Here is a 27501-nt window from a genome sequence, read left to right on the forward strand (position 1 = left end):
AGTGAAACAGCTGCATGTTGTGTCTTAGGTTTTGAATTGTGGTATGATCATAATGCTGTATGACAAGCTGGATGATACTGGATCAGCAGAGAGAAGCAGCAGCCTGGAAGTTGTAGGCTTCTTGAATGAAACACTGCACACAGTGTGTAAAGATGCATCACACAGTCCTCAAAATAAGAATATTTTTCCAATACGTTTCTTGAAAGGTTGTGTCTTTATGGTAGTATATGGGATATACGAGCTAGATCCTTGAAAGGTTGTGTCTTTATGGTAGTATATGGGATACACGAGCTAGATCCTTGAAAGGTTGTGTCTTTATGGTAGTATATGGGATATACAAGCTAGATCATTGCTTGGGTTTTACATCATGCATTGTCTGTTAAGAAATCGGACGTGTCACTATGCATGTGTTGCTGTGCATTAACATGTTAGCATCTTTAGTAGGCTTTGCTTTTGTACCAGAGCATGAAAGTCTCTTGAATTTCAGCAGTCATATGCCATACTTAGAAATGTTTCTGTTAAATTGTGTTTTGTGATTGGAGAGACTCTGGTGCCCATTGACATAATGCGATGCCCTTTGTAGAGACTAGTAACTTTCATTCTTGCTCTTGCAATTACCTTGAGCAGATATTGTACATGGTCAGCATGCATGGGAAATTTCTTGCTTTGCTCTGTTTTCTCTACTTAATCTATTTGGAGTCTGTCTATAACTTGTAAGTGAAAATTCGGATGGTTTCATTGATTGGAGCTGTCCTGTAGTTGAAATCACGAATGTGGAATTGTACCTGATGGTTATTTCATGTATTTAAGAGAGAGAACTGGGGCAGTCCCTCTGCTAAGAGTTGAAGCACAGTCATTCAACTAAAAAGCTTGTGCTTTTGAGACTCTTAATGGCTTTCATCCTACTTTTGAAAATTCCGAGGAAGGTTTTGTGGATGGAAAAATGCTGCTTTTTTTTCCACCCCTTCCCCTAAGCTTTTGAAAGGAAACAAAGGATGACTTCTTAAATTAGACTTCCTTTTTTATGGAGACATTATCAGCCAGCCAAGAACCTGTGCCCGTCCCTGCTGTACTGGGTACCACAGGAGGTGGCTTTTGTACTGTTCAGTGTGGTTCTTGTAATGGTAAAGGGGGAAGGGATCAGACCTCGGTTAGCTGTAATCCTGTGTTAGCCTCATCTGGAACAATTTTTACAAAGATCCAGTTGTTCTAGAAGACAAAGTAGTAGTTTTGCATAGGAGCCAGTACCTGGTTGGTTTTGTTTTGTTTTTGTTTTTGGGGGGGTTTTTTGTTTGTTTCGATTTTTTTGTTTTGGTTTTATTATTATTATTTTTTAACTATCTTCTAACTTCAATACTCCTGAACTCTTCTTAGTCATCTGAAAGGATTTTTGTACCAAATAGAACTGTCTGCCTCTTACAAAAGATAAACCAGACCTTAATTCAACTGGCTTTTGTATGCCTTTTATCATCAAAATATGAAACTACCTTTCTTTCACCTAGTGGATTCCTTCCAAAGATAACAATTTAGGTGGCCTGAGCGTCTTAGGTATCTTCCTAATTTTGAAGTTCTTGGCAACTTATATCCTAAAACAATAATACAATAAGTAAACATACATCTCATCTCTTTAAAAACACAATCTAACAAGTGGGTAGGCTACTGAAAGTGAAACTAATGTCGTTGCTTATTGATTTGTTTGTTCCCAGGCAAACCAATAGAACAGCATAAAAACAAGCTTTCTTTTTGTCAGTCAAAAATGCAAATAGCATATGAATTGCACTGAGGCACTGGAGTTACACAGTCTGGTTCCTGTGATTTGTGTTTTTCTCAATTTTCAGGGCTGCTTCTGAAATTGAGAGTATTAAATTTTGAGAATGATCTTATTTTGTACGTATGCCTTATATATAATCTTCTCAAGAGATGCTTAGGGATGCTTATCTTTAGTGCACGACACTGTGACTTTTCATCATAAAACCTGGTTACCTACACAGCTGCTTCACGTGGAATCAACAGCAAGTTCTAAATAAACTGAATAATTATGCTGCCTCCCTGGTCCCTGGTAGCCATCTGGGATAACCTTCCTCCCTTAAGAGGGAAGGAGCAGGGGAAGTAATTACTTTTTAGTAATGTAATATTCCTCAAAAAGCATGCACATTAAATACAGGGATCATAGAATTCAACATCACAACTTTCCTGTTGCTGTGGTATCTCAGGACATTGTGTTAGCTACTAGCTGAACCAGAATAATGCCATTTGATCAAACTGCAACGATGTTCTTTCATCCCCAGCATCCACTTTTCCTGCTCGAGTTTAGAGAGAGTTACCAGACTTACTGCCCTGTTCCTAGGTTATGAGATCTTGTCAGCTGATAACTTTAAATCTGGTATGGCAAAAGGTGTAAACTAGATAATTGATTGGAGTGCGAATAAGATACTTCAGAAGTTGTACCTGTATTTGTTGGTATTCTCCTTTTCTTCTGCTGATACTTTAATATTTTTTAAGACAGTCTATTAGAAAAAACAACATCTTGAATAACGATTACTGAAAGGACTGTGCGTCTGCTGTGAATGTTGATTGTGTAGAGATGCTTAGATTGGTTACAAACTAACAATGACAATAACAAGATTATCATTCAGGATAATTAGATAGGTGTTGTTTTGCTCTGTTGTCTGGGTAGCAAATGGGTGCATGCTCCTAAGTGCTTGCTGCTAGTCTGCACGTATGTCAGGTCTGAGCCGGTGCTCCTCTCTGGAATCTTTTTAATTAAGAACTTCTATGGCAAGACAGACAGTAATTAGCAACAGGATAGGCGGTTCTGATTCAAATTAACAGATCAGTAGTATAACCCACAAATGCACAAAAGAAGAAAAGGGCAGTTTGTTTTATTTATCTTTTAAGGGATGCTCCTGGGGTCAGGCTTCTTGTGTGGGCTTCTTTCTCTGGCTAATAGAAATATATCTTCCACCAGTTTGGAAAAAGAAGACTGTTAAGGGTCTGGGGTGGGTGGAGGTCAGTCCCAAGAGAAAGCTTTTGCCACTTCTAGGACTGCACTGTCTCATGACGGTGCCCAGGCTCTCCTGACCTGATTCCCAGCAGCCACCCCCAGCTGCTGGAGATGCTGCTGCTGAAGGCAGAGTGTCAAAACAGACTGGCAGGAGGTCTGTCAGAGTTACCAGTGCACTTATTCCCCTTAAACTTTGCAGCTGTGATTAAGCGGAAAAAGTGAGTTGTCAGATCTAACAAAGAAGTTTATTGCTCTCTTTCCTTCCGAGTAAGTTTTTAAAAATCCTTTTGAGAAGCTCAGGGAGGAGGCAGTTTTATTTAGAGAGAAGCTAAAAGCTTCCAAGTAAGTTGTTGGAATTGTTTGAGATTAAATGTTCTAGAATAAAAAAATTGTGTGGTGGCTCAGATTCTTTTCTTCCTCCCCCAGTTTTGGAGAAACAATGTGTTGGTTAGTGATAGGGAGGAGTTTGTTATCTGAGGCGGAAGAAGTGTGGGGGGAAGATGCTAAAATAGGCTGTGGGGAGTTGTGTGGCTAGCTCTTGCTTTCTGGCTTAAACTCACGTGTCCAGAGATAGCTTGATATATTATTTTTTTTTTTGCATATTCTCTGTTCCTTTAAGATTTGCCAGACTGGGGGGGGGGGGGCGGGGGGCTGTAGCTTATATTATTTTATTTTTTATATATATAAATTGTCTCATTTGAAACAGTTTTAAGGCTGTCAGTTTTTTGTACTTGTATCTCAATATTAGCTCACTTATTATTTAAAAAAAAAACACAAATAAATGGGCATATGGTTTATTGTTTGAATCTTACACTATTTGACTGTGTTTCTAGTGTATTATTTTATATTGAGGTTTCCTAAATCCCAGCTTTCAATGTCCCAGTGATAAAAATGTTCTCAGTCGTCACCTTAATAGTTCTCATAAGTTGGAACAAATTGATTTTTAGAGTTGTCAGCTCCTGAGAAAGGTTTCACTGAAAAGAAAAACATCTTATCCATCCGAATTATGTTGAGTGAGATGCTAACGCAAGGTGAGGCGCTCCAGCGCACCGTCTGCAGTACAGTTAAGTACAAGTTCTGGCACTGATTTTTCTCTGCTTGGGCATCCTGGCTTTTAGATCGCAGCGAACAGCACGAGTGAGCAATGGTTTAATGTTGTTTCGATGCTGCCTGCTGCTGCCCTGGCCTATTTAATACTTTTACCCAGGACTCTGAGCACTGGATGTTTTTGGAGGTGGGGGGGGGGGGGGGGTAAAAAATCCTGCAAGTGCTACTACAAGGAAATTCTCAAAGGGTTACTATTGCACACGCCTGTTTAAATAAACATCCTTCCTTAAGAAAAAAAAAAAATAAATCATGATTCCAGAAATACTTTATTGCTGGCACTAGCATTTAACCTATACAGCAAGTTTAGCTCATAGACAAAAGGATTAATTTTCTTTTTGTAGGTTACGAAACTGAAAATCCTGTGAGGCTAACAGCTCCTGAATGCTTTAAAACCTTGTTTTAAAAAGAGTATTTTTAAAAAATTTCCACTGACCACTTTTTTTTAACTGGTTCTGGACTCTAAAAAATAACTGTTGGGGCTTATGTACAGTTGTCAGCGTACGAAGACAAACTTATTTTAATGTTGAGTGCAAATTTGTTACCATTAGAACTTGTTTATGAACTGTTACAATGTAACAGGCTATTGCCAGCAGTTCTTGAGGATTTTTTTCATATTCTCCAGTATTGCGTAAGAAAAATTAAGTTGTTCTGTATCTTTAAATATTTTAGGCGTTTTAACAAACTAGTGCTGTGCAACCGCACTTGAATACAGGAAACCTTTCTTCTTCTGTGCCGTCATCATTTGCGATACATCCCCCTACTGTACACCCGCTCATTTGTTCCCGGCCCTGTCAGTCACACGTGTGCGTCTAGCAAACTATCCTGTCACTGTCGTGGGGCTCTGCCTCCGCCTGGAGCTGACAGCAGGTACAGAGAATGCTTTCAAACAGCCTTCAATGATATCCTTTTTTTTATTTTTTTTTTTTACTTTATTTTTTAGTTCTTTTTTAGTTTCGTTTTATTTTTAGAAGGGGAAATGTCTCGTCTCTGGTATGGGAAGAAGGGAAGAAAGCACCAGCCAGTTAATCATAAATACGCTCTGGTAATTTTCAGTGTAGTATGTTCATTTCTGTTATTGCATTCTTGTAATGTTGTGGCGCAGAGGCAGTTGCTGGAAACTTACATTTTGAATGTGTAAGCAGGATGCTAAGTCACAAATGTGCATTACTTTTAGGGGCATAACCTAATTGCTGGTATTCCATTGGCATTAGGTGAGGGAAACAACTTTGAGCATTAAGGGGTTCACCAGTTTTAGGGTCGCTTCCCCCCTCCTTTTGCGTAATGCATTTTTTTCAACAAAAATGTGATTTGTAGCTAAATACTGTGAACAGTAACTTGCATTGGCGTTTAATTAGAAAAGTGTAAATCTCCTGAGTTACCATTTGATTATACCTTCTCAGAAGTCATTCAGCCATAGGAAGGTCTGATAATACTTCAAAATTGATAGAGCTGAGTATACTGTAGTCCCACTCTCACACTTATAATGAAGGAGGGGGACCAATACCACTGTTCTTACAGTTTATTAGATTTATGTAAGTAACTGTGGTGTCTTTTCAATGTTGTTTTACCCCAAAAGACTTACATTTATAGCAGTACATAAAGGAAATGGTTCTCAGTGAGACTTGCAAAACAGTAACATCTTGGGGATAGGGAGGAAGTGATCTTGACAATGACAATATACTTGTTGTGCTTTTACCAGCTGGTAGATCTGGAAGGTATTTTCCATTCAGACACTGCCTGTGACAGGCTCTTCACCTACACATCTCTGGGTTTTGGTGCATACTTCTTTTGGAGGTGCTGTTGACTTTGGTTTTTATTTTAGCCAGCTTTATTTGTAGCCAGGTTACTTGCAGAATATGAAATTGTCATGTGGCAACAACTGGTTTTGTAAACATGTGTTCCTAACTAACAAAGTATCTTCAAAATAATAGGCTCTTAATTTTCTTCTGCGGCAATGGAATGTAGAATGGAGATATAATTCCTAAATTAACTCAAATGTAATTTGAGCATTCCCTGTGGCAGTGTAAAAGGTATCTGCAGTTTACCAAGAGTGTATTCTTCAATATATGTCTGTGTATCTACATATATAGATATATCTTACCCAGCTAATTAAAGTTGTAGTATCCTTTGTTATAATTATTTCCCTTAGGACCAACGCTTCATTTTAGCCAAACTCCAGCTATGCTAATAAAAGCCAATAGTTACAAGCTCTTAAGGAGAGGCTGAACTGAAGCAGACTGTATGAGAATCTTTGCTGTGAGAGAGGTAGAGAAGAGGTTATTCTAATGCACAAAGCAAGTCAAATTAGAAAAAAGGGTATAAAGTATCTACAGACAGGAGTATTTTTAAAATGTTGCTATGTCGACAAGACATGCTCTATTCTTGAAGTTGGGTTTTTTCCTTCAATGAGTGATCATAAAGCTAATGGGCAAGTGTAACCTTCTTGCAGAAAAGAGGGAAGGAGTATTGGTACCACTACCTCTGTGTTACTCAAGACAAAGTGGGAAGCATATTAAGGAGACTGGCAGTATATATGAAGTACATAAAGGTTTTGACTGAATGTTTCGTTAGTGGTCGTTCTGAAATTCGGATGAAAACTCATCTGACATGAAAAACATAATTGCTGGACCAAATGGAGTGTTATAATAAAATGAGAATGCTTTCTTGAAGCAACAAAGTCGCCCTGGATTATTTAACTGAAAGGCCTTTGTTATTTTGATGGTGATAGAGTAAATTTGGGTTGAGCGTTCTAGGGGTTCGATACTTTCTAAGGATAAGAGATCGAAATTTTAGTGACTAGCCAATGCATTATGCTCCCCTTTCAAAAAGCCAGTAATGTTGGCTTCCCGCTTTTTTTTGTAAATCAGTGGTATTTACTGTGTCTCTCTATTGTACTGCAACACAAGAGGTGCCAGTAAGCATCTAGAATGTCAAAAATGCAGGCTACCATTCTTTCTGTCAAAGCGCTTTAAACAAAAGACATCAGACAATGCAAGAGAACAAAAGGTGGATTGCCTTCTTTAGGAATGCATTTCCAGATGCTTTGCAGAGCTTCAATAGGCAGTGTCCCCAAAGGGGATAAAACCACCAAAACTTCTCTTTGGCATTTATATTCTTAAAATTTTATGCAGAGGGAATTAAAGTGGTGTTGGTTTTAATAGCGTGAGTGATTTGAGACTTGCACAACTACTGAGATTCTTGATTTATTGGTTAACTGTAGTTGGTAAGCTAATGACTGTAGTTCTTTGGCCATTATGGAGATACAATAACAGGGGCTTACATGTGAAAGATGAGAATGTAGTACTTCATCCCGGTGGATGGCAGGAACTGCAAGGTTGCATCAATCCAGTACTACTGCTGCTAAGTTCTTTTTAAAGTCAGCTTTCCATACTAATTTTTGGTTTAGAGTAAAGGAGTGAACTGATGATCTTTAAAAATAAAACAGCAAGAGTGCAATCCAGTACTCTCTTACACTGATCACTAAGCCTAGAACCATTCCTTGATAACAGATATTTGCCATACCTGCCGTCCTAAATAATTAGGGGGTTTATGCATTATACCTTGACTAGATCTTCCACTTAATTATTAGGTGTTACATTGTTTACATTTTTAATAATGATGAAATATTAGGCCTCACTACAAATGCAGGCAAAGTATAGTAGCAGATGAACATTTGAATAGGCTGATTATAAGTTGAAAGAAGACAAAACTGAGTAGTAGAGGCTTACATTTTCTTTGTATGTTTTCAGTGGTCCCTTTTTCTAATTAAAATATGAGACAAACATTTCCATATTGGGCTGTGATTCAGTTAACCTACTTCTAAGCATGTCTCGCGCTTTCTTGTCACCTGAGATGATCTCTGCATGGCACTATCAGAAGGGAGATGTGACCTCGCTCAGCCTGCCTTCTCCTGGGGCAGCAGGTTGAGGTCAGGCACCAGGTGCTGTGGTTTCAGTAACTGAACCTCTGGTTTCTCTGCTTCCTTGTACTGAAACTTCCTTAAACTGTTTTGCAAGAGCACGGGGTTTTATTGGTAATGCTGCTACAGATCTCCCCCTCCCCCCCCCCCCCCCCCCCGCCCAACTTTGGACAAAATAAGTCAAGTTGCCTGACCTGCCTCTTCAAGAGAAGTAGTTTTCATAAATCTAATTCCTAGTTCTTTGCACAAACAGCCTAAGCTTTGTTTAACGTTTGCCCATGTTAAATTTAGTTCTCTTGCTGGCATTATCATATCTCTCAAATAAGTGATTTCTCTTATCTTGAAAAAAATAGCTTGTTATAAAGGTTTCCAGACTCGGTGTAACACTTCGTGTGCTGCAGGCTTTGATTGCTTTCTTCTCAAGTTCATTTATTAATTCTGGTTTTTGCAGATATTTGCATTTATCTTCAGTGTATGTTAATTACGGCTTGGCACAGTTGCTGTGGGCTTAGAGCACTTTGAGGCAGATACTTAACAGTCCATCCTGTGGGGACAATACTGATCACAGGGAGAATGTTGCTGTCATTTAATGTACTCAGCTCTTCTGTCCCTGCTCTGGGAAACACCTTGGGGTGCAGAACAGTTCTGGGACGGCCAGTTTTAAAGGTATTGAAAGAGAGAAGGATCTTTAGTACCAGCCAGTTCAGGGGACTGCTGTGATTCTCTGGTCCCTCTCCTCTGCTTAAAATGGCTAACTCTCGTACCTTCCCTTCCTTGTCACCAGTAGAGTGACAGGGAGCTGAATTAGCTGATAACCCCACGAGACAGAAAATGGTTAGCTTTGCAGCCACACTCATTAAAAATGAATCAAATTAAATTAGGCTTAGCTTTTTTCAGAATGCTGCCTTGTAACCGTTTTTCTGATGCGGTAAAATGCATGAATTAATGCATTATTGTAATGTAATCAGTATGCCCCAAATAATCTTACTTGGGATGGAGAAGGCTGCTTCTTCAATATTGCCTTCTCTCAAGCAGTGTCTAACGTTTCGGGAGGAAAGTAAATTTGGCTGAAAAATAAAAGTTAATGTTTTCTCTTAAAAGATTCGTAACAGCATTCAGTTCACAAATGCACCTTTTATTTTTGTTGGAAGATACATACAGCCTGTAGAAAAGGTTTGATCCTCTCTTCCCCCTTCCTGTTTACTGATGAGTTGGAGATCGACTGATATTTTGGGGTAACTTTGTAAATGGCCTGATAAAATTGCATGGGCATTGACTTTTTCAATTAAGTATCCTGGAACTTTAAAGGTGAAACTTTTTTTTTTTTTGACTCTCAAGATATAGTGTTCATGAAACTTGCGGTTCACCTGATTTTACACAGATGTATTGAGATGCGAAGTTAAATTGTTCAGCTTTCATTCTGTTTCTCAATATTTGTTTTTTATTTTATATTCACGTTTAGTCATGAGGGCATAGATAACTTACGTCGAAGAGAACCACTTACACCGTTACGCTTGTTCCATTCTTATCTTTCAGAAGCACTGCTCAGCTCTGATAAGACCCTCCCTTTCCCTAAGGAGGAAACAGTTCCAGCTACTTGTTAACTCGGAAAGTTTAGCTGTACTTGGCTTGAGGGCGGCAGTACAGCACCCTGTTATCAGCCCTGCATTAGGTGCCAGTGTGTTGGTCGCTCCTGGCTTTGTGAAAGCGGCAGAGGAATGCTGCATTGGTGTCAGCAGTTCTCATGTTTACAGCTGCGTATGGCAGATAGACGTGACCAGTGGCTGAAAGGGCTGATGTGTCACCATCTGCGTGGCAAACTGTCCTCGTGGACGCTCAAACAATTGTAACTGTTTTCATGTGTATTGTTGAAGGACAAACAAGTTCCATATTGGGAACTTTGATTTCTGTTCTGCTCGCTGTGAGTGCTGGCATCGCTTGCAAGAGTAGGTACTCTGATATGCTTTCAGAAAAACAAGGTTTAGAAACGTGAGTTTTTCCAAAAGGAGAATCCTAAACCTCTTGATTGGTTGAATCATTATTATGCAAACCCTCAATTTGAGTTAACTGCATTAAATATTAGAATTGTTCTGTGTTCTGCTGCGTGGTTAACTCAAATATATGTGGTGTGGAAAGTCAAGCTGAAAGGCATCCACACTACTAGTCATGTGACCCATCCCATGTTTTCTCGTCAATGTTGCTATTATGAATAGAGCAGGTAGTATTAGATCTCTAAGGATACATGTCATTTCAAACTTGATTAGCCCTTGAAATTGTCCTGTGGTAGACTGTTCCAAGTCCCTAAGCAGAATCATTTTTGCCCTGAAGCACACTAATCTCCTGGCTATAGACATTTTTGTAGGGCTACAAAGATGATTAGGGGACTAAAACATGTCCCTTATGAAGAAAGGCTGAGGGACTTGGGTCTCTTCAGTCTGGAAAAAAGAAGACTGAGGGGGCAGATCTTACCAACACTTAAAATACTTAAAGGGTGGTTGTCAGGAGGATGGGGCCAGGCTCTTTTCAGTGGTGCCCAGTGTCAGGACAAGAGGTAACAGGCGCAAACTTGAACATGGGAATTTCCACCTAAACATGAGGAGGAACTTCTTTACTTTGAGGGTGGCAGAGCACTGGAAGAGGCTGCCCAGAGAGGTGGTGGAGTCTCCGTCCCTGGAGACATTCCAAACCCGCCTGGACGTGTTCCTGTGCAACCTGCTCTGGGTGACCCTGCTCTGGCAGGGGGTTGGACTAGATGATCTCCAGAGGTCCCTTCCAACCCCTGTCATTCTGTGATTCTGTGATTATTTGTTTTGGTCTATTCCAATTAGTTCCCAGATTAACCATAAGAGGTTTGTTTAGCTATTTTTCTCTCCTCCTGCATTCTTTTTGAAGCAGAATATAACTAGAGAGAGATCAGAGGGTCCTTCAGGAACACTTCCTGATCCTCAAAAAGTAGCTTTGGGTATGAAGGAAATCAGATGCTAATACAACATAGTGAAGAGAGTGCAGTAAATAAAGCACATAGCAAACTCCTATAGGTAGGCCTACACTTTAATCCTGGACAGAATACTTAGATCACTGCAATTTTGGGCGATTTGGCAATTTCTGCGTAAGGACATGGACTGTGTTGGAATCTGAAAGCCTTGTCCTATAGCTTAAGGACTTACACGTAAGAACTTGTCCAGGTTGGCTCAGGACTGGGCTCAGTGGAACTTTGAAAGCCTCCAAGGATGGAGGTGCTGCAACCTCCCTGGGAAGCCTGTTCCAGTCGTTACTCATCAGTAACAGCAACCCTTTCAGCCTGTTCCAGTCGTTACTCATCAGTAACAGCAACCCTTTCAGCCCAGTGGTCCAGCCAGTTTTTCAGCCTTGTTCTTCACGCATTTGATACATAACTGATTTGATTGCAAGGCTACTATAGGATAGACTCAAAAGTGGTGAAATATAGATAAATGGCATCTGCCGCTACCTGCCCAAAAAAGAAAGAGTTTTATTACACGGAAACATTCTGTACTGAAAACCAGTCCAGTATGGTGCATGCAAAACTGCATTTGTCTTTAATGAATGAAAAACCTTGCTTTCGAGGTATTTCTAATGCCATGTGAAAAACTAATTAAGTTCTGTGTTTAAGAATGAAAGTTAAAAGTAGAATAAAGTAGAAGGTAGCTCCTGGAATGATCAGGAGAACAGACAGCTGTTTGGTTTATTTAGCTTGGTGAAATAGGATTGAGCATTAATGTGACTGCAAGTAAGGAAAATGAAGAAATCTTGATGGAGGAGGAAACAGCATAAGCAGACTATGAATTAAACCACGTTATAAAACTTTCTAACTAGTGATACTACTTAACATTTCAAAACAGCCCCTCAAGCCTTGCAGGGTCAAAATTCTAGATGTTTTCAAGATGCATCTTGACCAGTTCCTCAATGAAGTTGTAGAAGGTAGTTGCCAGTAGGCTTAGACATACCTGACTCCATGATTAGATGAACTACGGAACCCTGAAGTATGTAATCCTGTCCACTGCAAAGTGAAAATAAAGCGTGTTGACCTAAACCATAAGCGTTTTATAGAAGGTCAGAAACTGCATCTGCACTGTTGAGGTATCTTAATGTACTCATTTAAAGCCTCGTTCAGTGATGAGTGGATAACCTTGATACAGTTTGTCTCGTGGTTTACTCACAGAATTTAATATGGAGTGTATACTTAAAAGAAGCACTGGGTTTGAGAGAATAGATTCCTTGCCCTTCATTTTCCTGTGGATAGTTTGACATTCTGTGACATGCTATTTATGATGTTTGTCACTGCATACCAATGGTCTGCCACTATGCTAGCTTTTGTTCACAAAACAGGTGTAAAGATGTAATTTTATGGTGTGCAACAGGTTCAGGATGCCAAGGAGCTATTATTGTGTACATACCTGGATAAGTATTCATGATTCTGTCAGGTAAGAAATTTATCTAAAATACCTTGTGCATACTGTTCTGAGGATGCAGGTACCCTCGTGGCGTATGAAAAGGGGTGTCAGATCTTGTTCACTAAGCAAAAAGGTCGATGAGCAATAGCCAGGGGCAGGATGGTGGTAGAGTATGCGTTTGACAAGTCGAAGGTGAGATGGCGTTGCCTATAAAGCTGTGTACATTCCAGTATGTGAAACAGCAACTGTATAATGGTGTTGGGGATGATGAGGTTTTTTGTTGGGGTGGTTTTTTGGGGAGTTTTGGGGTTTTTGGGTGGTGGGGTTTTTTTGTTTGTTGATTCGGGGTGTTTTTTTCCCAAGAATCTCCTTAAGTAACCACATGTTTATGGCCCGTTGTAAATTAACTACTGCCTGTCATGTGATGGTGGCTTAGCTTAAAGAAGCAACAAGGCTAAAGGGGTCCTCACATGATTGCTTTTCAGGATTACGTTCATAAGGTGCTGGGGTGAACAATGTAATTTGCAACAAACTGCCATAGCAAATAAAAGGATAAAACTACACTATCACTTACAAGCTTGAGTGGAATACTGTTAAAGCTTTGCATATAGCTACTTGACTCTGCGAATGCACAAACCAATACAATTTACAACAATTTTCTTGATTTATTTTTTTTTAAGAGAATAGTAGAAAATGCTGGAAATAAATTGAGTGCTAGTAATTACTGATTACTCGGTAGTAAAACTGGATGTCACAAGTATTCCTTTTTCCTTGCCTTGCAGTTGCATGGGGTAGAGTGAACCATCGCTGCTCAAGAGCCAGTCATGCATGACTGTGGGCTCTGTACTCAGGACAGTGGCGAGTATCTGGCCAAACTCCTTGTAGTAGGGGCAGGTAGATGGGGAGCTGCTGGACTTGTGGTTATCTTCCTTTGCACTGTGGTAGGCTCTAGAAGTTTTTAATACACTCTTACTACACGAGACATCCATTTAATCTCTCCACCAGCTGTTTTAAGATGCTTTCATACAAATGATGATTTTGAGTCATTCTCAAAATCACATTATTTGCTGTAGTTACATCAAAATGACTGTTGTAGTCCTTTAGCCAGCTTGTTGCACCAGAGCAGCATGTTCTAGAGCTTTCTGACTAAAAGCTTCCTGGCTGTATGCCTCCTGCCAAAGTGGAGGTGCCATTTGGAGTGAATGTGTTGGCAGACGAGCAGCTCCTGAAGTTTATGGGTTGAATAGAAAGTCCAGGATAAAGATATTGTGGGGTGGTATTGGGGAGTTACTAAACTTTGGTCCTGTTACCTTGTCTTTAATTGTATCTTCACTGCCTAGAAGAGTCAGAACCTCCTGAGAAGCCTGAGGTTTGCGTCTAGTCTTTATCCAGGAAAGCAAACCGGGTTCACAGGATTCATTAATCTGGGTGTAAAGAGTGCTTGAGAGGACTTTGGGCTGAAGAGTTTGGGTTTAGGCATGCAACTCAGATTGACTTCTAATATAGCATCCTGATTCTGGTAACTTTATGCACTCCTTCATCAGCTCTATATTCATCCTAGAGTAGTGAGCTGTATCTAACTGCTAGTGCCATTAGTGTTTAATTTGTGATTTTGCTGTGTCTACTCATATGTCTGAAATCACCTACATGTACATTGTCCTTGCAGAAACAAACATCTTCTAGCATTTCTTGTTTGTTTGTTATCATTGCACATTTTACCTTCATTACTCTTCTCCACTTTTTTCTTTCTTACCTTTTTACTTTTCTTCAACTGTCAGTGGAATTATTGTCTTCCTGTCTCCATATTCAGGTAGTGTCAGTGGCTGAGTATCACCGCAGGATCGATGCTCTAAATAGCGAAGAACTGCGCACACTCTGCAGACGTCTCCAGGTGCCCTCTTCAGTAGTTTAAACCCCATCTCCAGATACTAAAACATCTTTCTTTGTAGTGGCTTTGATCAGGGCAAGTCCCGCATTCAGTGGGTTTGTCTTGTCTACAGCACTACAAGGATCCAGCAGAAAATTCCTTTGTTTTGGATGTATTAATTGTGAAATGCTATGATGGAATCAGTAGTTTTATGATGGAATTATTACCTCCACCTTTTTCAAACAGGAATTTTCTGTCACAATTTGAAAATCTGTTCTCAATACTGCTTGACGTGGAGTGATGTGTTTTAACTTCCACTTTAGACTGGTGTGTTGTGTTAGATAGAAGCTTTCCTAAAAAGAATGCAAAACAGGTGAAGAATCCAAAACCTTGTTGCATGGGAGTTTAATTTTATATGGGAATCTCTCATAAAGAATCAGTACTTGGCAAGCATGAAGCTTCACAACTTCTGTGGAATAGGTAAGTATTTTTCCCATTATACAAGCAGGTAATTGAGGCAGTTCAACACGGCAAAGGTCATACACATGGAGCTGGTAATGGAACTCCCTGTTCCAAAAACAGTACTGTGAAAACAGTACTTTGGTTTGGATTTTTGAAGGTTTACTGATAGGGATTTATAAACTGATATTTGCATTCTCTTTAGGTGTTTCTTAGTTCTTTGACAGTTATAAAATTGTTAGTTGCTGTGTACATCATACATAACTTACTGATGGAAAGCATAGCTTAGAACTCCTCAGAAGACTTTAGTATTTTGTTTTCCTCTAGTAATTGGCTGCTCAAACTGTAAAAACTTCCCGTTCTCTTTTTTTTACTTTGATCTTGGCTTTTTTCCACCTATTATCATAATACACATAAGAAAATATTTTCTTAACTCTTTTTATTTCTGATTATTTAATAATCAGTAATTAATTGCTTTAAAATGTTTTGTAAGTAGTACAGTTACATAAATCAATAATGAGCTGCACTTCTATAGGAAAATCAGAAATTTTCCAAAAAAATTTTCATTCCCACTTGAGAAAGAAACGATTCTGTTTCTGGCAAGCGGTGGTGGAAAAATCCTTGTATTAATATCCTAGAAGTGCAAGATCTCTTCCCAGATACCTTCCACCTGGAATGCCCAAACTCAAGGTTTAGGCTGACTTGAAAAATCTGGATTGCCTGGAGCCTATAAACCCTCTGCTCTGAAGCCGTTTGAGAGTTTGTGGTGTAAACTGTGTGGCAGTTATTAACCTTAGAAGCCCCTGGAATCTGACTACATCTCAGTTTGCTCTCCCAAAGTTTAGCAGGAAATAAATGAGCAAGTTTTGAAACTACACTGTGTTCTGTCCAACAGACACCTTTGAACGGACACATGTCTTTATCTGCTTCTACAAAGCAGTGTTCTTCCTAGAAGACGGTTGCTTTACTGTAATAATAATTAAAAAAAGGCAAAAAAAAAAAAATCCAACCAAAAAAATCCCAGACCAACCAAACAAAAACCCCACAATCCCCCACTTTAATCCAAATTATTCATGTTTTGCATGGTGCACTTTAATCAGAATTGAAGAATAACAAAGGGAATAAGCTTTCTGCTGTACACTTCAACAATGCTGAGCTCTTATGCAGTTGAAGCAGTAGTACATGATGGATGAAAAGCACTTAAGATGGAAAAGGTTGGACTACAAAATAACATGTTTTATAGGTAGCACTCTATAATGCCGTCTGTAGGCCATATTTTTGTACATGAAGCTGTATGGATAAACGCGCAGACTTTTTTGTTGTGATATGGGAATCAGTGCATAATTAATACTGGAAATGCTTGTTACCTTCCATTGAAAAATGGAAGGCTTGAGTTTTTTGCTTGCTCGATACTCACTTTCTTTAAGTGCATCTTTTCTTAAGAATTAATATCATAATTAAGTTATTGTATATATAATATACTTTGACTTTATCATATATATTGTATATATAATGTACTTTGACTTTATAAGCCTATTTTTAAGTAACAAACTTTGTGATAGTAACTTTTTTTTCATAGTTCTTGAGGGATAGGAAAGGGATACCCTTTTTTTTTTTTTTTGCTCAGGTGGCTGTATTTGTTTGAATATTCCTGTCTGTGTTTCAGAGTTGTCTTTGATTCGGCTTTTCTTTTGTTAACTAAGAAAGTTCTTTTCACAAAAGTTTGGCAAAGTTTATCATGGTGGTATTTTGAAATACCATAGGTGTATCCTGTATGTTTAGAGTATGAGGTATATGGCAAACAGTGGTTATTAATCTGGAGTTCACAGGTGGTTTTGGCAGGCATTTTCTTGAAATCTCAGGTCTCAGGCTTTAAATGGTTTGGACTGTCTGACTTTCAGTGAAACTTGGTTCAAGCTGATAAATTATTCAGGTGCACTCATGCTTGTTAAGATTTATTTTTTTTTCTTTAGCAAATCTCTCAACATTCTAATAAGTCTTGCTGCAGTGGCTTAAGTTACAAACTTTGTTCACTTTGTTACTCCTCTGTCAGATTTCAGTATTGCACAGCAAGTTTTAAATACCCCTGTAGCAAGATTTATAGAAGGAAACCTGTTTGGGTCTCAGCTAGTCTAGTTCTCAACACGTGGCACTTGAGCTTGAAAGTGCCAGTGAATATGGACTGGAGTAAGAAACTGTTGTGAAATGTGATATCTGATGAGAAGTTTGTGGCCTTCTGCCACCTCCACTAAATGGTGATCTATAGCATCTCAGTGGGGTAGGTGTATGGGTCAGGTATTTTAAACTACGACAGGATCTTTGTGCGTAATGCATCTTTGCCAGACCTCAGAGCTCACTATGCAGCATAAGTGTTATTGCTGCTTTCCCCTCCCCACCCTCTCAATTCTTTCTTCTTTGACTCCCTTCACATCAGTACTCCAGCAGATCAGCTTGTGGAGCAGCAGTATTCCTAAGGCTCCATTCAGGTGGCTTACTCAAAATACTTGATGCCAGTTTTTCCACGTGTCTACTATGTATCTGAAAACTTTCAGAAGTACTCTGAAAGAGCATTGATTCAGAAACTACTGAGAAATATCCTTGTTGAAATTTCAATTCTTTATTTGTCTGTGTTTTTTTAGTTACATGTAATATGAATACTATGTTAGTACTAAAATGCAAGAACTTTGTAAGCTGACCTCTGAAAAGCGTTTTAAGTCCTTCAGCTGTGTATGAGGACTCTTCTTGTTTTGTTGTTTTAGCATAAAACCGTAGCTTTCTTCTGAGTAGGTGTCTGTGTAATCTATTGTTAGCATATAATTGAGTACCGGCTTGCTCTTGGAAGCAGTGGAAATCTTGGTTAGATCAATCTCATGGATTTCTTAACTTTTGAAGGAGTTGCATAACTAAATAGGTAACTGCATGATTTTAAACCTGCAAAGATTATTTTCCCTGCTAATAGAAATGCGAATACTTATTTTCTTGTTGTTCTTTTTGTAGATAACAACAAGAGAAGATATCAATTCCAAACAGGCAACAAATATCAAAACAGACCTGGAGCCTGAAGCATTCCGGCCAAATCTTAGCGATCCCAGTGAACTACTACAGCCAGAACAAATTGAAAAGGTATTAACTTATATATGTCATTTCTTAGTATTGTACATTAATGTATGACAAATGCTATGACCATGCTGTAAAACACACCATTAGGAAGACCTTGCGTAATATTAAATAGAACACAGTAGAATCATTTAGGTTGGAAAAAGACCCTTAAGATGATGGAATACAATGTAAACCTGACACTGGCAAGTCCACCACTAAACCAGGTCCTTAAGTGCCACATCTTTTAAATACCTCCAGGGCTGGTGACTCAATCACTTCCCTGGGCAGCCTGTTCCAATGCTTGATAACCCTTTCGGTGAAGAAACTTTTCCTAATGTCAAATCTAAACTTCCTCTGGCATAACGTGAGGCCATTTCCTCTCGTACTGTCTGATCTGGGAAAAGGGACTGACACTACATGGCTACAAACCTCCTTTTGGGTAGTTGTAGAGAGCGATAAGATCTCCCCTCAGCCCCCTTTTCTCCTGGCTAAACAACCCCAGCTCCCTCAGATGTTCCTCATAAGACTTGTGCCCTAGACCCCTCATGAGCTTTGTTGCCCTTCTCTAGACTTGCTCCAGCACTTCTTTCCTGTGGTGAGGAGCCCAAAACTGAACACAGTATTTGAGTTGGGGCCTCACCAGTGCCAAGTACAGGGGGATGATCACTTCCCTAGTCCTGCTGGCCACACTACTCCTGATACAAGCCAGGATGCTTCTTGGCCACCTGGGCAAACTGCTGGCTCATGTTCAGCTGTCTGTCGATCAATACACCCAGGTCCTTTTCTGCTGGGCAGTATTCCAGCCACTGTTCCCCAAGCCTGTAGCAATGCATGTGGGGTTGTTGTGACCTAAGTGCAGGACCTGGCACTTTACCTTATTACCCTCATACCATTGGCCTAAGACCATTGTTCCAGCCTGTCCAGGTCCCTCTGTAGAGCCTTCCTACCCATAAGCAGATCAACACTCCCACACAACTTGGTGTTGTCAGCAAACTTACTGAGGGTGCACTTGATCCCCTCATCCAGATCATTGATAAAGATATTAAACGGAACTGGCCCCAATACTAAGCCCTGAGGAGCAAGACTCATGACCGGCCGCCAACTGGATTTAACTCCGTTCAGCACAACCCTTTGGGCCTGGCCGGCCAGCCAGCCAGTTTATCGAGAAAAGTGTATGCCCATTCAAGCCATGAGCAGCCAGTTTCTCCAGGAGAGTGCTATGAGAAACTGTGCCAAAGACTTTACCAAAGTCTAGGTAGACAACATCCACAGCCTTTCCTTCATCCACTAAGTGGGTCATCTTGTCATAGAAGATGATCGGGTTAGTCAAGCAGGACCTATGCTGACTGGACCTGATCTCCTGGTTGTCCTGTACGTGCTATGTGATGGCACTCAAGGTGTTTTGCTCCATAACCTTCCCTGGCACCGATATCAGACTGACAGGCCTGTAGTTCCCCAGATCCTCCTTCCAGCCCTTCTCGCAGATGGACATCATGTTTTCTAACATTCAGTCAACTGGGACCTCCCCAGTATAACCAGGACTGCTGACAAATCATGGAAAATGACTCGGTGAGCACTTCCACCAGCTCCCTCAGCACCCTTGGCTGGATCCCATCTGGCCCGTAGACTCGTGTATGTCTAAGTGCATAAGCACAATACAATTCGTAGTTAAAATGTTGCTTGCTTTCTTATTATAACTTTAAATATACCATGACAATACTAGTGTGTGTCTTTTGCCCTTATGTCATTCTTCCTTGAAAACGTTTGGCTTTCACTGCAGTTCTTGCTGTCCTGTCCAAAGTCATCTCATTAAATGTGTATATTATAGGTTTGGTTTAAAGCTGACTGCATTCAAAGGCACAGGAACAGGAGACCAGGCTTACTTTATCCTTTAGCTTGTTACCTGTTGACGTGAGTGATCCGTTTTCCCCAGTACTGAGTCTTAGTATTGTTATGCAAGAATAACAATGTGGTTTTACTGTCTTGAGATAAACCTTTTGGAGACCTTGTCAAACACATGTTCTTCAGTTGGTAAACCATTCTCCTCCTGCATGCCACTGCTTTCATAACATAATGTAATCTGCTTTCATTTATATGTAATAAATCCTTAAAAATAGTAAAAAACATATATTAAATAAGAGGGTTGTCATTGTCTTGTTAACAGCTCACAAAGTCTCTTCCACCACGGACCATTGGATATCCATGGACTCTTGTCTACAGTACTGCAAAGCATGGCATGAGCTTGAAGACTTTGTATCGAACTATGCTGGGATTAGACACACCTGTGCTGTTGGTTATCAAGGACAGTGATGGACAGGTAGGAAAACGTTTGTTTTGAGGTAGGGGACCCACCAAGAAAAATGTTTGAGGAGTATAAAGGAATAGCTGACACTTCAGTCCATCATGGGAGATAAAATTGTGCGCGTCAAGCTGGTTTTCTCCTTGGTTGTTACGTAGAGGCTTTTAAAAGTGTGTTTCACTGTCAGGCAATCCTGACATACTACTTTTCTAGGAAATACTTTAATGATATAAGTTCACTGTCACAATGCATGAGTCTCATAATACCCAATTACTGAATTTATTTCTAATATCCTTTTTTTAATGCACTTAAAGCATGAGAAATATAGTCTCTAAAACTTCCTGATACCGGAAGATCTTGTTGAGTTGGAACGTCACTGCCAACTGCAGCCAGTGCTTCTTGGTACATTCTGTGGCTGCAGCCAATATCTCTCTCCCATTCAAGGACTGTGGGATCTTTACAGCATAATTAATTTTGGTTCCATGACTCTCTGTAATTGTGCTCTGTTCTCCTTTGACTGGGGTATGAATTCAATAAAGTGGATCACATCTCACTGTCTGAAAAGCAAACATCCTCTCTTGAATATTCTAATAACAGGTGAACATTACAGGCAGCATGAGACTTTGTTTCTTCCTTTCTGAGACTTCAGTGCTCTCTCATGGAAGGAAGTTACCCATGTTATGAAGAACTGACAGAATTACTGCAAAATCTGTAGCATTTACTTCACTTATCTGTCCCACTTGAGTAACCACTGTTTTTATTTTCAGGAAGCATGGGCTCATATCACCTCATATCATTCAGGGGGGCTGAAAACTGTAAATGAAGGGTATGCTTTCTAGTTCAAGTCCCAACTTGGTTTTTTCCTTCTGTTTCCTGCCTCAGGGATCTTTTAAAAAGAAAAATCCCTTTTAAGTCTCTGCTAGTAGAGCCCTTTTTCCCCAGAAGTTCTTTAAAAGGGAACTTTTCCTTCATTTACTTTTTAATTGTGAAGATAAAAACTATTTTAATAGACTTGAGATGTCTCAACACACACATCAGCCTCTTAAGCGTGCTTTGGTAACTTTCCTTCTCTGATTCCCTTATTAGCTTCTCAAGATTAATTTGTAAGTTACCTACTTCCTAGTACCTGGTTATCTGTCCCAGTAAGAAAACGTCCCTTTTCTCATAGGGCTGTCTTGCCACCAGCATGTAGTATTGTTCTGTTGTTGAAAGTATTCAGATTACCTTCCATATGTGAGTATCTCAACCTGCATGTCCAAAAAGTGTCATGGTTGCCCAATGAAAACAGGGAATTCATAGGCATGTTATCATTTTTTGTGAAACAAACCATAACAAATCACAGCTTACAGGCTTGTGTCCAGGAACGTGTGTAAAAGTGTTCATTGGACTTTTGGGATAAGTAGCCACTGAGCTTTTCTTTCACAGTGTACACCAGATCTTACCTAGGTTCCACACAAGAGTGAGCAAAAGCCATGTGTGTTCACTGAGCAACATACGCCACAGAAAGAAAGGCTCAGACAAATTTTACGTGCTCGGTCCGTCACCAGTGTAGTGAGAGTGATATTTTCAATAGTTCTGTGTCTCAGGCTATTAACGAGAGACACCTTCGCGTTTGACAGCAGAAAATTAATTTTATACTATGTATCTGTTCAAAACCTATGGAAATTCAGTGTAGAGTCTTTCTCCTCTTAATGCCAAGGATCTACAGCCATGAAAAATAAGCCACTGGTAGCCTGCTATGCCCTTTGATGGTAATCAGTCAGGGTCATACATTTTTTTTAAAGAAGCTATTGATTTTTTGAAAGAGGTTAATTTATCTTTAATGTCTTGCAGCTTCCTGGGATATAGTCCTATAAAAGTGCAGTCCGTGACAGAAAAAGAATCTGAGTACTACTTTATAGGAGAGTGTATCCAGAAATAGTTCATTAGCAGTATGCTAAGATAAATACTATTTATGCCCTTCCAGAATGTTTTTTAGGAGAGACCAGGTGTTTTCATATTTTATGCTCCCAAGATCACTGCCTGAAGATCACTGCCTGTTTTCTAAGCTGTCTAGCTCGGAAGATCCAGAGCTATGGCCAGATAATTACCTGCCATTTGCTGAGCATACATTCTTGGTCCTTCTAGGCATTCCTTCTTCTGCCCACTTTGTAGTTTCTATGATTGTGAAAGACACTGGTTTTATCTTATCCTCAGTTGAGGTACTTTTCCTTCAAATTGGAATTAATTTATTTCCTGGGCTGCTTCCTCTGAGACTCTGTTGCGTATGTTTATGAAGACAGCCTTTATCTGATCATAGAATCATAGAATTGTTAGGGTTGGAAAGGACCTTAAAGATCATCTAGTTCCAACCCCCCTGCCATGGGCAGGGGCACCTCCCACTAGATCAGGTTGCTCAGAGCCCCATCCAGCCTGGCCTTAAAAACTTCCAGGGATGAGGCTTCCACCACCTCCCTGGGCAACCTGTTCCAGTGTTTCACCACCCTCATGGTGAAGAACTTCTTCCTAATGTCCAGTATGAATCGTCCTATCTCTAGTTTTAATCCATTCCCTCTAGCCCTACCATTACCCAACGTCCTAGAAAGCCCCTCACCAGCTTTCTTGTAGGCCCCCTTAAGATACTGATAGGCCACTATAAGGTCTCCTCAGAGCCTTCTTTTCTCCAGACTGAACAAGCCCAACTCTCTCAGTCTGTCCTCATAGGAGAGGTGCTCCAGCCCTCTGATCATCCTCGTGGCCCTTCTCTGGACATGTTCCAGCATGTCCATATCTTTCTTGATGTTGACAATAAGTTGAGTAAGGAGCAAGTGTACCTTGTAATTTTTCATAGTATGGCTTGTTAAGGGCTGCTAAGCCTCACTCTGTATTCTTTTTTTTTTTTTTCTTCCAAAATCTTCATCAATCTTCATTTCCTTTTAAAATCCATTAGCAATTTCACTTAAAGGGCTGTTAAAAAAAAAAAGCCACAACAAACACCCCAAACACTCAGCTTTCACAAACTAAAGTTTTATTTGTCTAGAAGTTGAACGTTGTCTAGTTGAAAGTTGGAACCTGAAGCCACCTAAATTGCTTATTCTAGGAGATCTTCTAATAAAGGTGTCCAACAAATCTGTAGATATCTACATTACTATTGTTATGGACTTTCTGTCTATTTATCTACGGGTCTGTGCTTCTGTGAGTGAAAACACCAAGCTCTGGTGTCCACTCTGGCAGCCGTTTAGAAAGAAGTTAACATCTAAATCCTGAACGTGAGTCACTAAACAAATGGTAGTCTAGAAATGGAATTAATGCAGTTAACCACTCCAGGGACTGTTAAGTTTTATAATAAGTCATTCTTCAGATTGTATTATGTACTCTCAAAAGCATGAGACTTGGAGCCGGGAACTTAGGAATTTTAAGTACCTACCCTCACAAGTAGCCACAACAGTCTGACCTCATGCAGAAACCCTATAGGCATCACTTCTGAAAGGAGTAAAGTAACTGTTGGGAAGAAAATTGCTCTCTTGCTGTAAAGCTCAATTCTTTTAATGTTGCATATAGCAACAATGTGATCTTTCAAGACCTAGATTTGTTGATGAAAGCGTATAGAGCACTTGCGTAGAGAGCTTGTGGAATCCTGATTTGTGGAGGTACTCAAAACTTAATTGGACAAGACAGAGTCAACCCAATATATCTTTAGAAGTAGTCATCTTTTGAGTAGGGAACTGTGTGAGAGGCTAAGGTTCTTTATAACATAAGAAATAAAATACTCCTGTATCTGTATGTGAAGCAAGCTTTAAAGTCCCTTACGTAAAGGATGTAAGGTTTTCCATATGGTTAGGATGCACTAGCTTTGCATTTTACCGGTATACAAATAACAGCCCTGAGATGATCTGAGACAAAGACTGAAATAAGTGTTTGAAAAGTTCTTACCTGTGTAGAAGCTGAACGGAGATACTTTAGGAGTGGCACAACTCTGTATGTTCTTTTCACAGAAGGTTAATTCCTCTCAAGGAATGTCAACTGTTAATGGAATCTTGTATTTACTTATTTTTTTACTTTTATTTACTTACCAGATGTAATGTCAGCCCTGAGGGTATTGATCTGAACTGAGACATATCATAGCTACCGAAATGTGTAGCTAGCAGGACTGCTTTTCAAAGAATAACTTGTGCTCTTATAAGAAGTTAAGATCAGAAACTCAGATAGTTTGAAGATAGTTTGATGCTACACGTAAACTAAGAAATAATTGGAGGGGTTCAGTGGCTTCCCATTGCTTAGGAGTTGCTGGAAAATATTCATGTAGTTATTTAAACATGGAGTTTTATTAATTTCAGCAGCCCGTTTTGTTCTGTTCATGAATCAAACTTTCTTTATGTGATTTCAGTATGGATTTTTACCCTAAAAGATGCTCTACTTAAGTTCAACTACCTGCATACAGTAAGCACAGTCAGAGGTTGCAAAACATGTGACAGAGAAAAGTTAACACCCAGGTTTTTGAAGTCTAACCTACTGCCCCAGATACTTGAAATCCCAAGGGGAAAAATGGTCTTACCTAGTCTGCTTTTTGGCGATAACATGGGCGAAACAAAAAAAAAAATTGAGTACTCTCTTCTGCGGAACTCCAGCAATAGACAGAATAGACTACAGCAATTATGTGTTCTTTCTGACTCATTCATCTTTAAATTTTAACATTAAGAGTTACAGTTAGTGGAACAGGTAGTAAAGATCAGGTAAAAATGGAATACTGTCTTGAAATTCAAATCCTGTTGTTGCAGACAATATGAATGAAGTCAGGGTTAGAGGTAATTGGTTTTGTGATGCTGAAATAACCGAATAAAACCCTAAAAGAATGGTATGTTGCTAAGCAACTCAATTGATAGAAACTTGAGGATTAGGGTAATGAAATACCTAATATCTGTGGCTTTGGTGTTTGGTCAGTTGTCTTTGAAGGACAATGAACCAATAATTCTTAAGGTTCTGATGGAAGACACGATTTTATAATGAATTAAGTCATTAAAGCCTTTAGCCAAAACTAAGTAAAGCATGCGTAGAATAATCCCTCTCCCAGCCTTTACTCAGACAGACTTTTCAGCAATACCCAAAGTCCCAGCTTAAAATGACTGACTACTGTCAATCTAAAATGAAGTCTCACTTAAAACATATCAACTGGTCCAAGCCTATTTCTAGAAAAAAGATTTTAGACTTAGTATTCTTTCTAACAGGGCAACTAGTCCTTCTCTTAAATTAAATGTGAAATCAAACAGCAGTTTTAACTGCCTTGTCTGTAGTGTAAGTTTTGACTTCTTCATAAATTGTGGTGGAAGAGAGGACTTGCATGTCTTTGTAACACTAGACTAAACGTTGTATGATTATATTTAAGCCAGCTGATGTTCCACAAATGTTGAATAACAGTGTTCAGATCTAATTAAATCCTAATTTAATTTTCCTGGTTTCTTCCTGTATTGTTTTTCTAATAAGCACTTCCTCATCTATCATGCCAGAATTGAGATGGACTTCTCTGATTTTATTTTAATTTTTTTAAACTATTTTTGCTGCTGTTTGACTATATGATCAATTTAACATTCTGAGCATGATTTACTGCAAATCCTGCGTTGGATGTTATACTTGGTCAACTCTCACTTGAACTTTCCGTGGCTTTCCAAGGGCATCTAACTAGTAGTAATGGCATAAAAAAAGTATAAAAAGCCATAGGTCTTAATAACACTGGGGACTCGTTTCAAGCCTACTTGGAAAAAAAAAAAAACCACACACAGGAAAAATAAAAAGGCAAAACAAAAAAGTTTTATGGAAAGTAACAGAAAAACAATAATTTCTTCTTCTTTAAAGAATTCTTTCATTTTGGTCTGTTTTGGTCTGATTTAGTCTGATTCCCCCAGAAAGCAAAACACAAATAGTAGTTTCTTTCTCTCATAAACCTGTTCTTAACCATTTAGACTGAGATGATGGAAACGTCTTGCCAGTGTTTGATCCTATATGTTGAACCAAGTAAATCTCTGTGCAAAAAAAGGATTGGGCTAGTTCTCCCGTGAACTCGCATTAAAACAGAGGTACAGAAACTTGCGCCTCAGTTCATGGAACTTGAAGATTTTAGACTGAATTTGCTGTTTAACAGGTCTTTGAAAAGTGAGCACCTTTAGTTGACTGTATTTCATCACCTTGTCAAGTAAGTTAAAGAATTCCTCCAGAGAATCAGATTTTAGAGTATAAATACTGGTCATAGGTATGCTCAAAGGTAATTCTCTTCACTTAAGTAAATGAACGGTTTTACCCATGACTAAAGTATCCTGTTAATGTAATAATATTATTACTACTAATAATAACATAAGGAAGCTTCTATAGGTGTTACGACTTTAAGGAAGTTTGGAACGCCCGTTCTACCTCTCTTCTGCTCTGTAACAATGGGCTCTCAATGGTGACTTTTAAAATGTCCAGTACTGCCTGCATCAAATTACTTTTGTTTGCTGTTGTCCATATTTTTTTCAAAATTCTTAACAGTTTATTGCAAGACATTAGTGCTTGAATTCAACAAAAGGATTTCAGAACGGCACTATTGGCATGATTGATCTGTTAGACTTAAGACACCATCTGATGTAGATTAACACGATGTTTGAAGAAAATTATCTGTGATATTCTTTAGAAGACTAGCAATTTATTTTTTTTCTCGTAACCAGTCAGTGGAGGATGGTGTATTGAGGGCAGGAGGGTGTTTTGTTTCATAATGAGCACATTATTTTTATTTTTTGCATGACTCTGCTTTCAGGCTTGCTATCTTCTATTTCAGTTAGAACTTTCTGAACGAGAAAATTTCCGGACCACATAAAATTCTTGAGAAATAAAGAATATTCTAACAGTAGTTGCTCTGAACCGGTAACTCAAAATTGAGCAGGGGCAGTCTTTGTTAGATGCTTGATAGCTGCGTATAATCCCTGAATTCCTGATCTGAAGTTCCCACTCATCTCATTTTGCATTTGTTACCAGCTACTATACAGCTCAACATGGAAAGGAATGCTTGGAAAACCTACCTGCAGCCAAGGAGTTTCTTAGTATGGACGGAAGGAAATAGTTTCTACTTTATATCCCAAATATAATCCAAGTCAGGACACTAGCTTTAATGTCTCCCTCTTACCAGTCCCATGCTTTCCAAACTCACTGTTCAGTGTGAACAAAACCACAGAAACTTCATTTTGGGGGTTTTGTTGGTGTTTTGGGGTTTTTTGGGTTTTTTTCTTTCACATACAGACAAATGGGAGCAATGCTAGTGGAGTGCTTTGGTATTTGCATCTAGGCTGCTCTTGCAGATGTTGAAACCAGCTTCTTTCTAGCAACAGAAAT

The 27501-nt window shown here is 39.3% G+C and overlaps 1 protein-coding gene across 26 annotated transcripts in view; it reads left to right on the forward strand.

The window, feature by feature from the left end:
• Nucleotides 1–27501, forward strand: part of OXR1 (oxidation resistance 1) — a 295555-nt gene that overhangs the window by 263746 nt on the left and 4308 nt on the right. For 18 of the 26 annotated variants that reach the window (XM_074577654.1, XM_074577651.1, XM_074577647.1 and 15 more), the window contains 3 exons: nt 14253–14333; nt 17766–17891; nt 20032–20184. In XM_074577654.1, coding sequence (XP_074433755.1) covers nt 14253–14333; nt 17766–17891; nt 20032–20184 — 360 coding nt within the window. Of the gene's footprint in view, nt 1–4904; nt 5154–14252; nt 14334–17765; nt 17892–20031; nt 20185–27501 lie in introns of those variants that run through there. The other 8 variants (XM_074577656.1, XM_074577658.1, XM_074577671.1 and 5 more) reach the window with 3 other exon arrangements.

Source organism: Larus michahellis, chromosome 2, assembly GCF_964199755.1.
Source record: "Larus michahellis chromosome 2, bLarMic1.1, whole genome shotgun sequence".
Lineage (NCBI taxonomy): Eukaryota > Metazoa > Chordata > Aves > Charadriiformes > Laridae > Larus > Larus michahellis.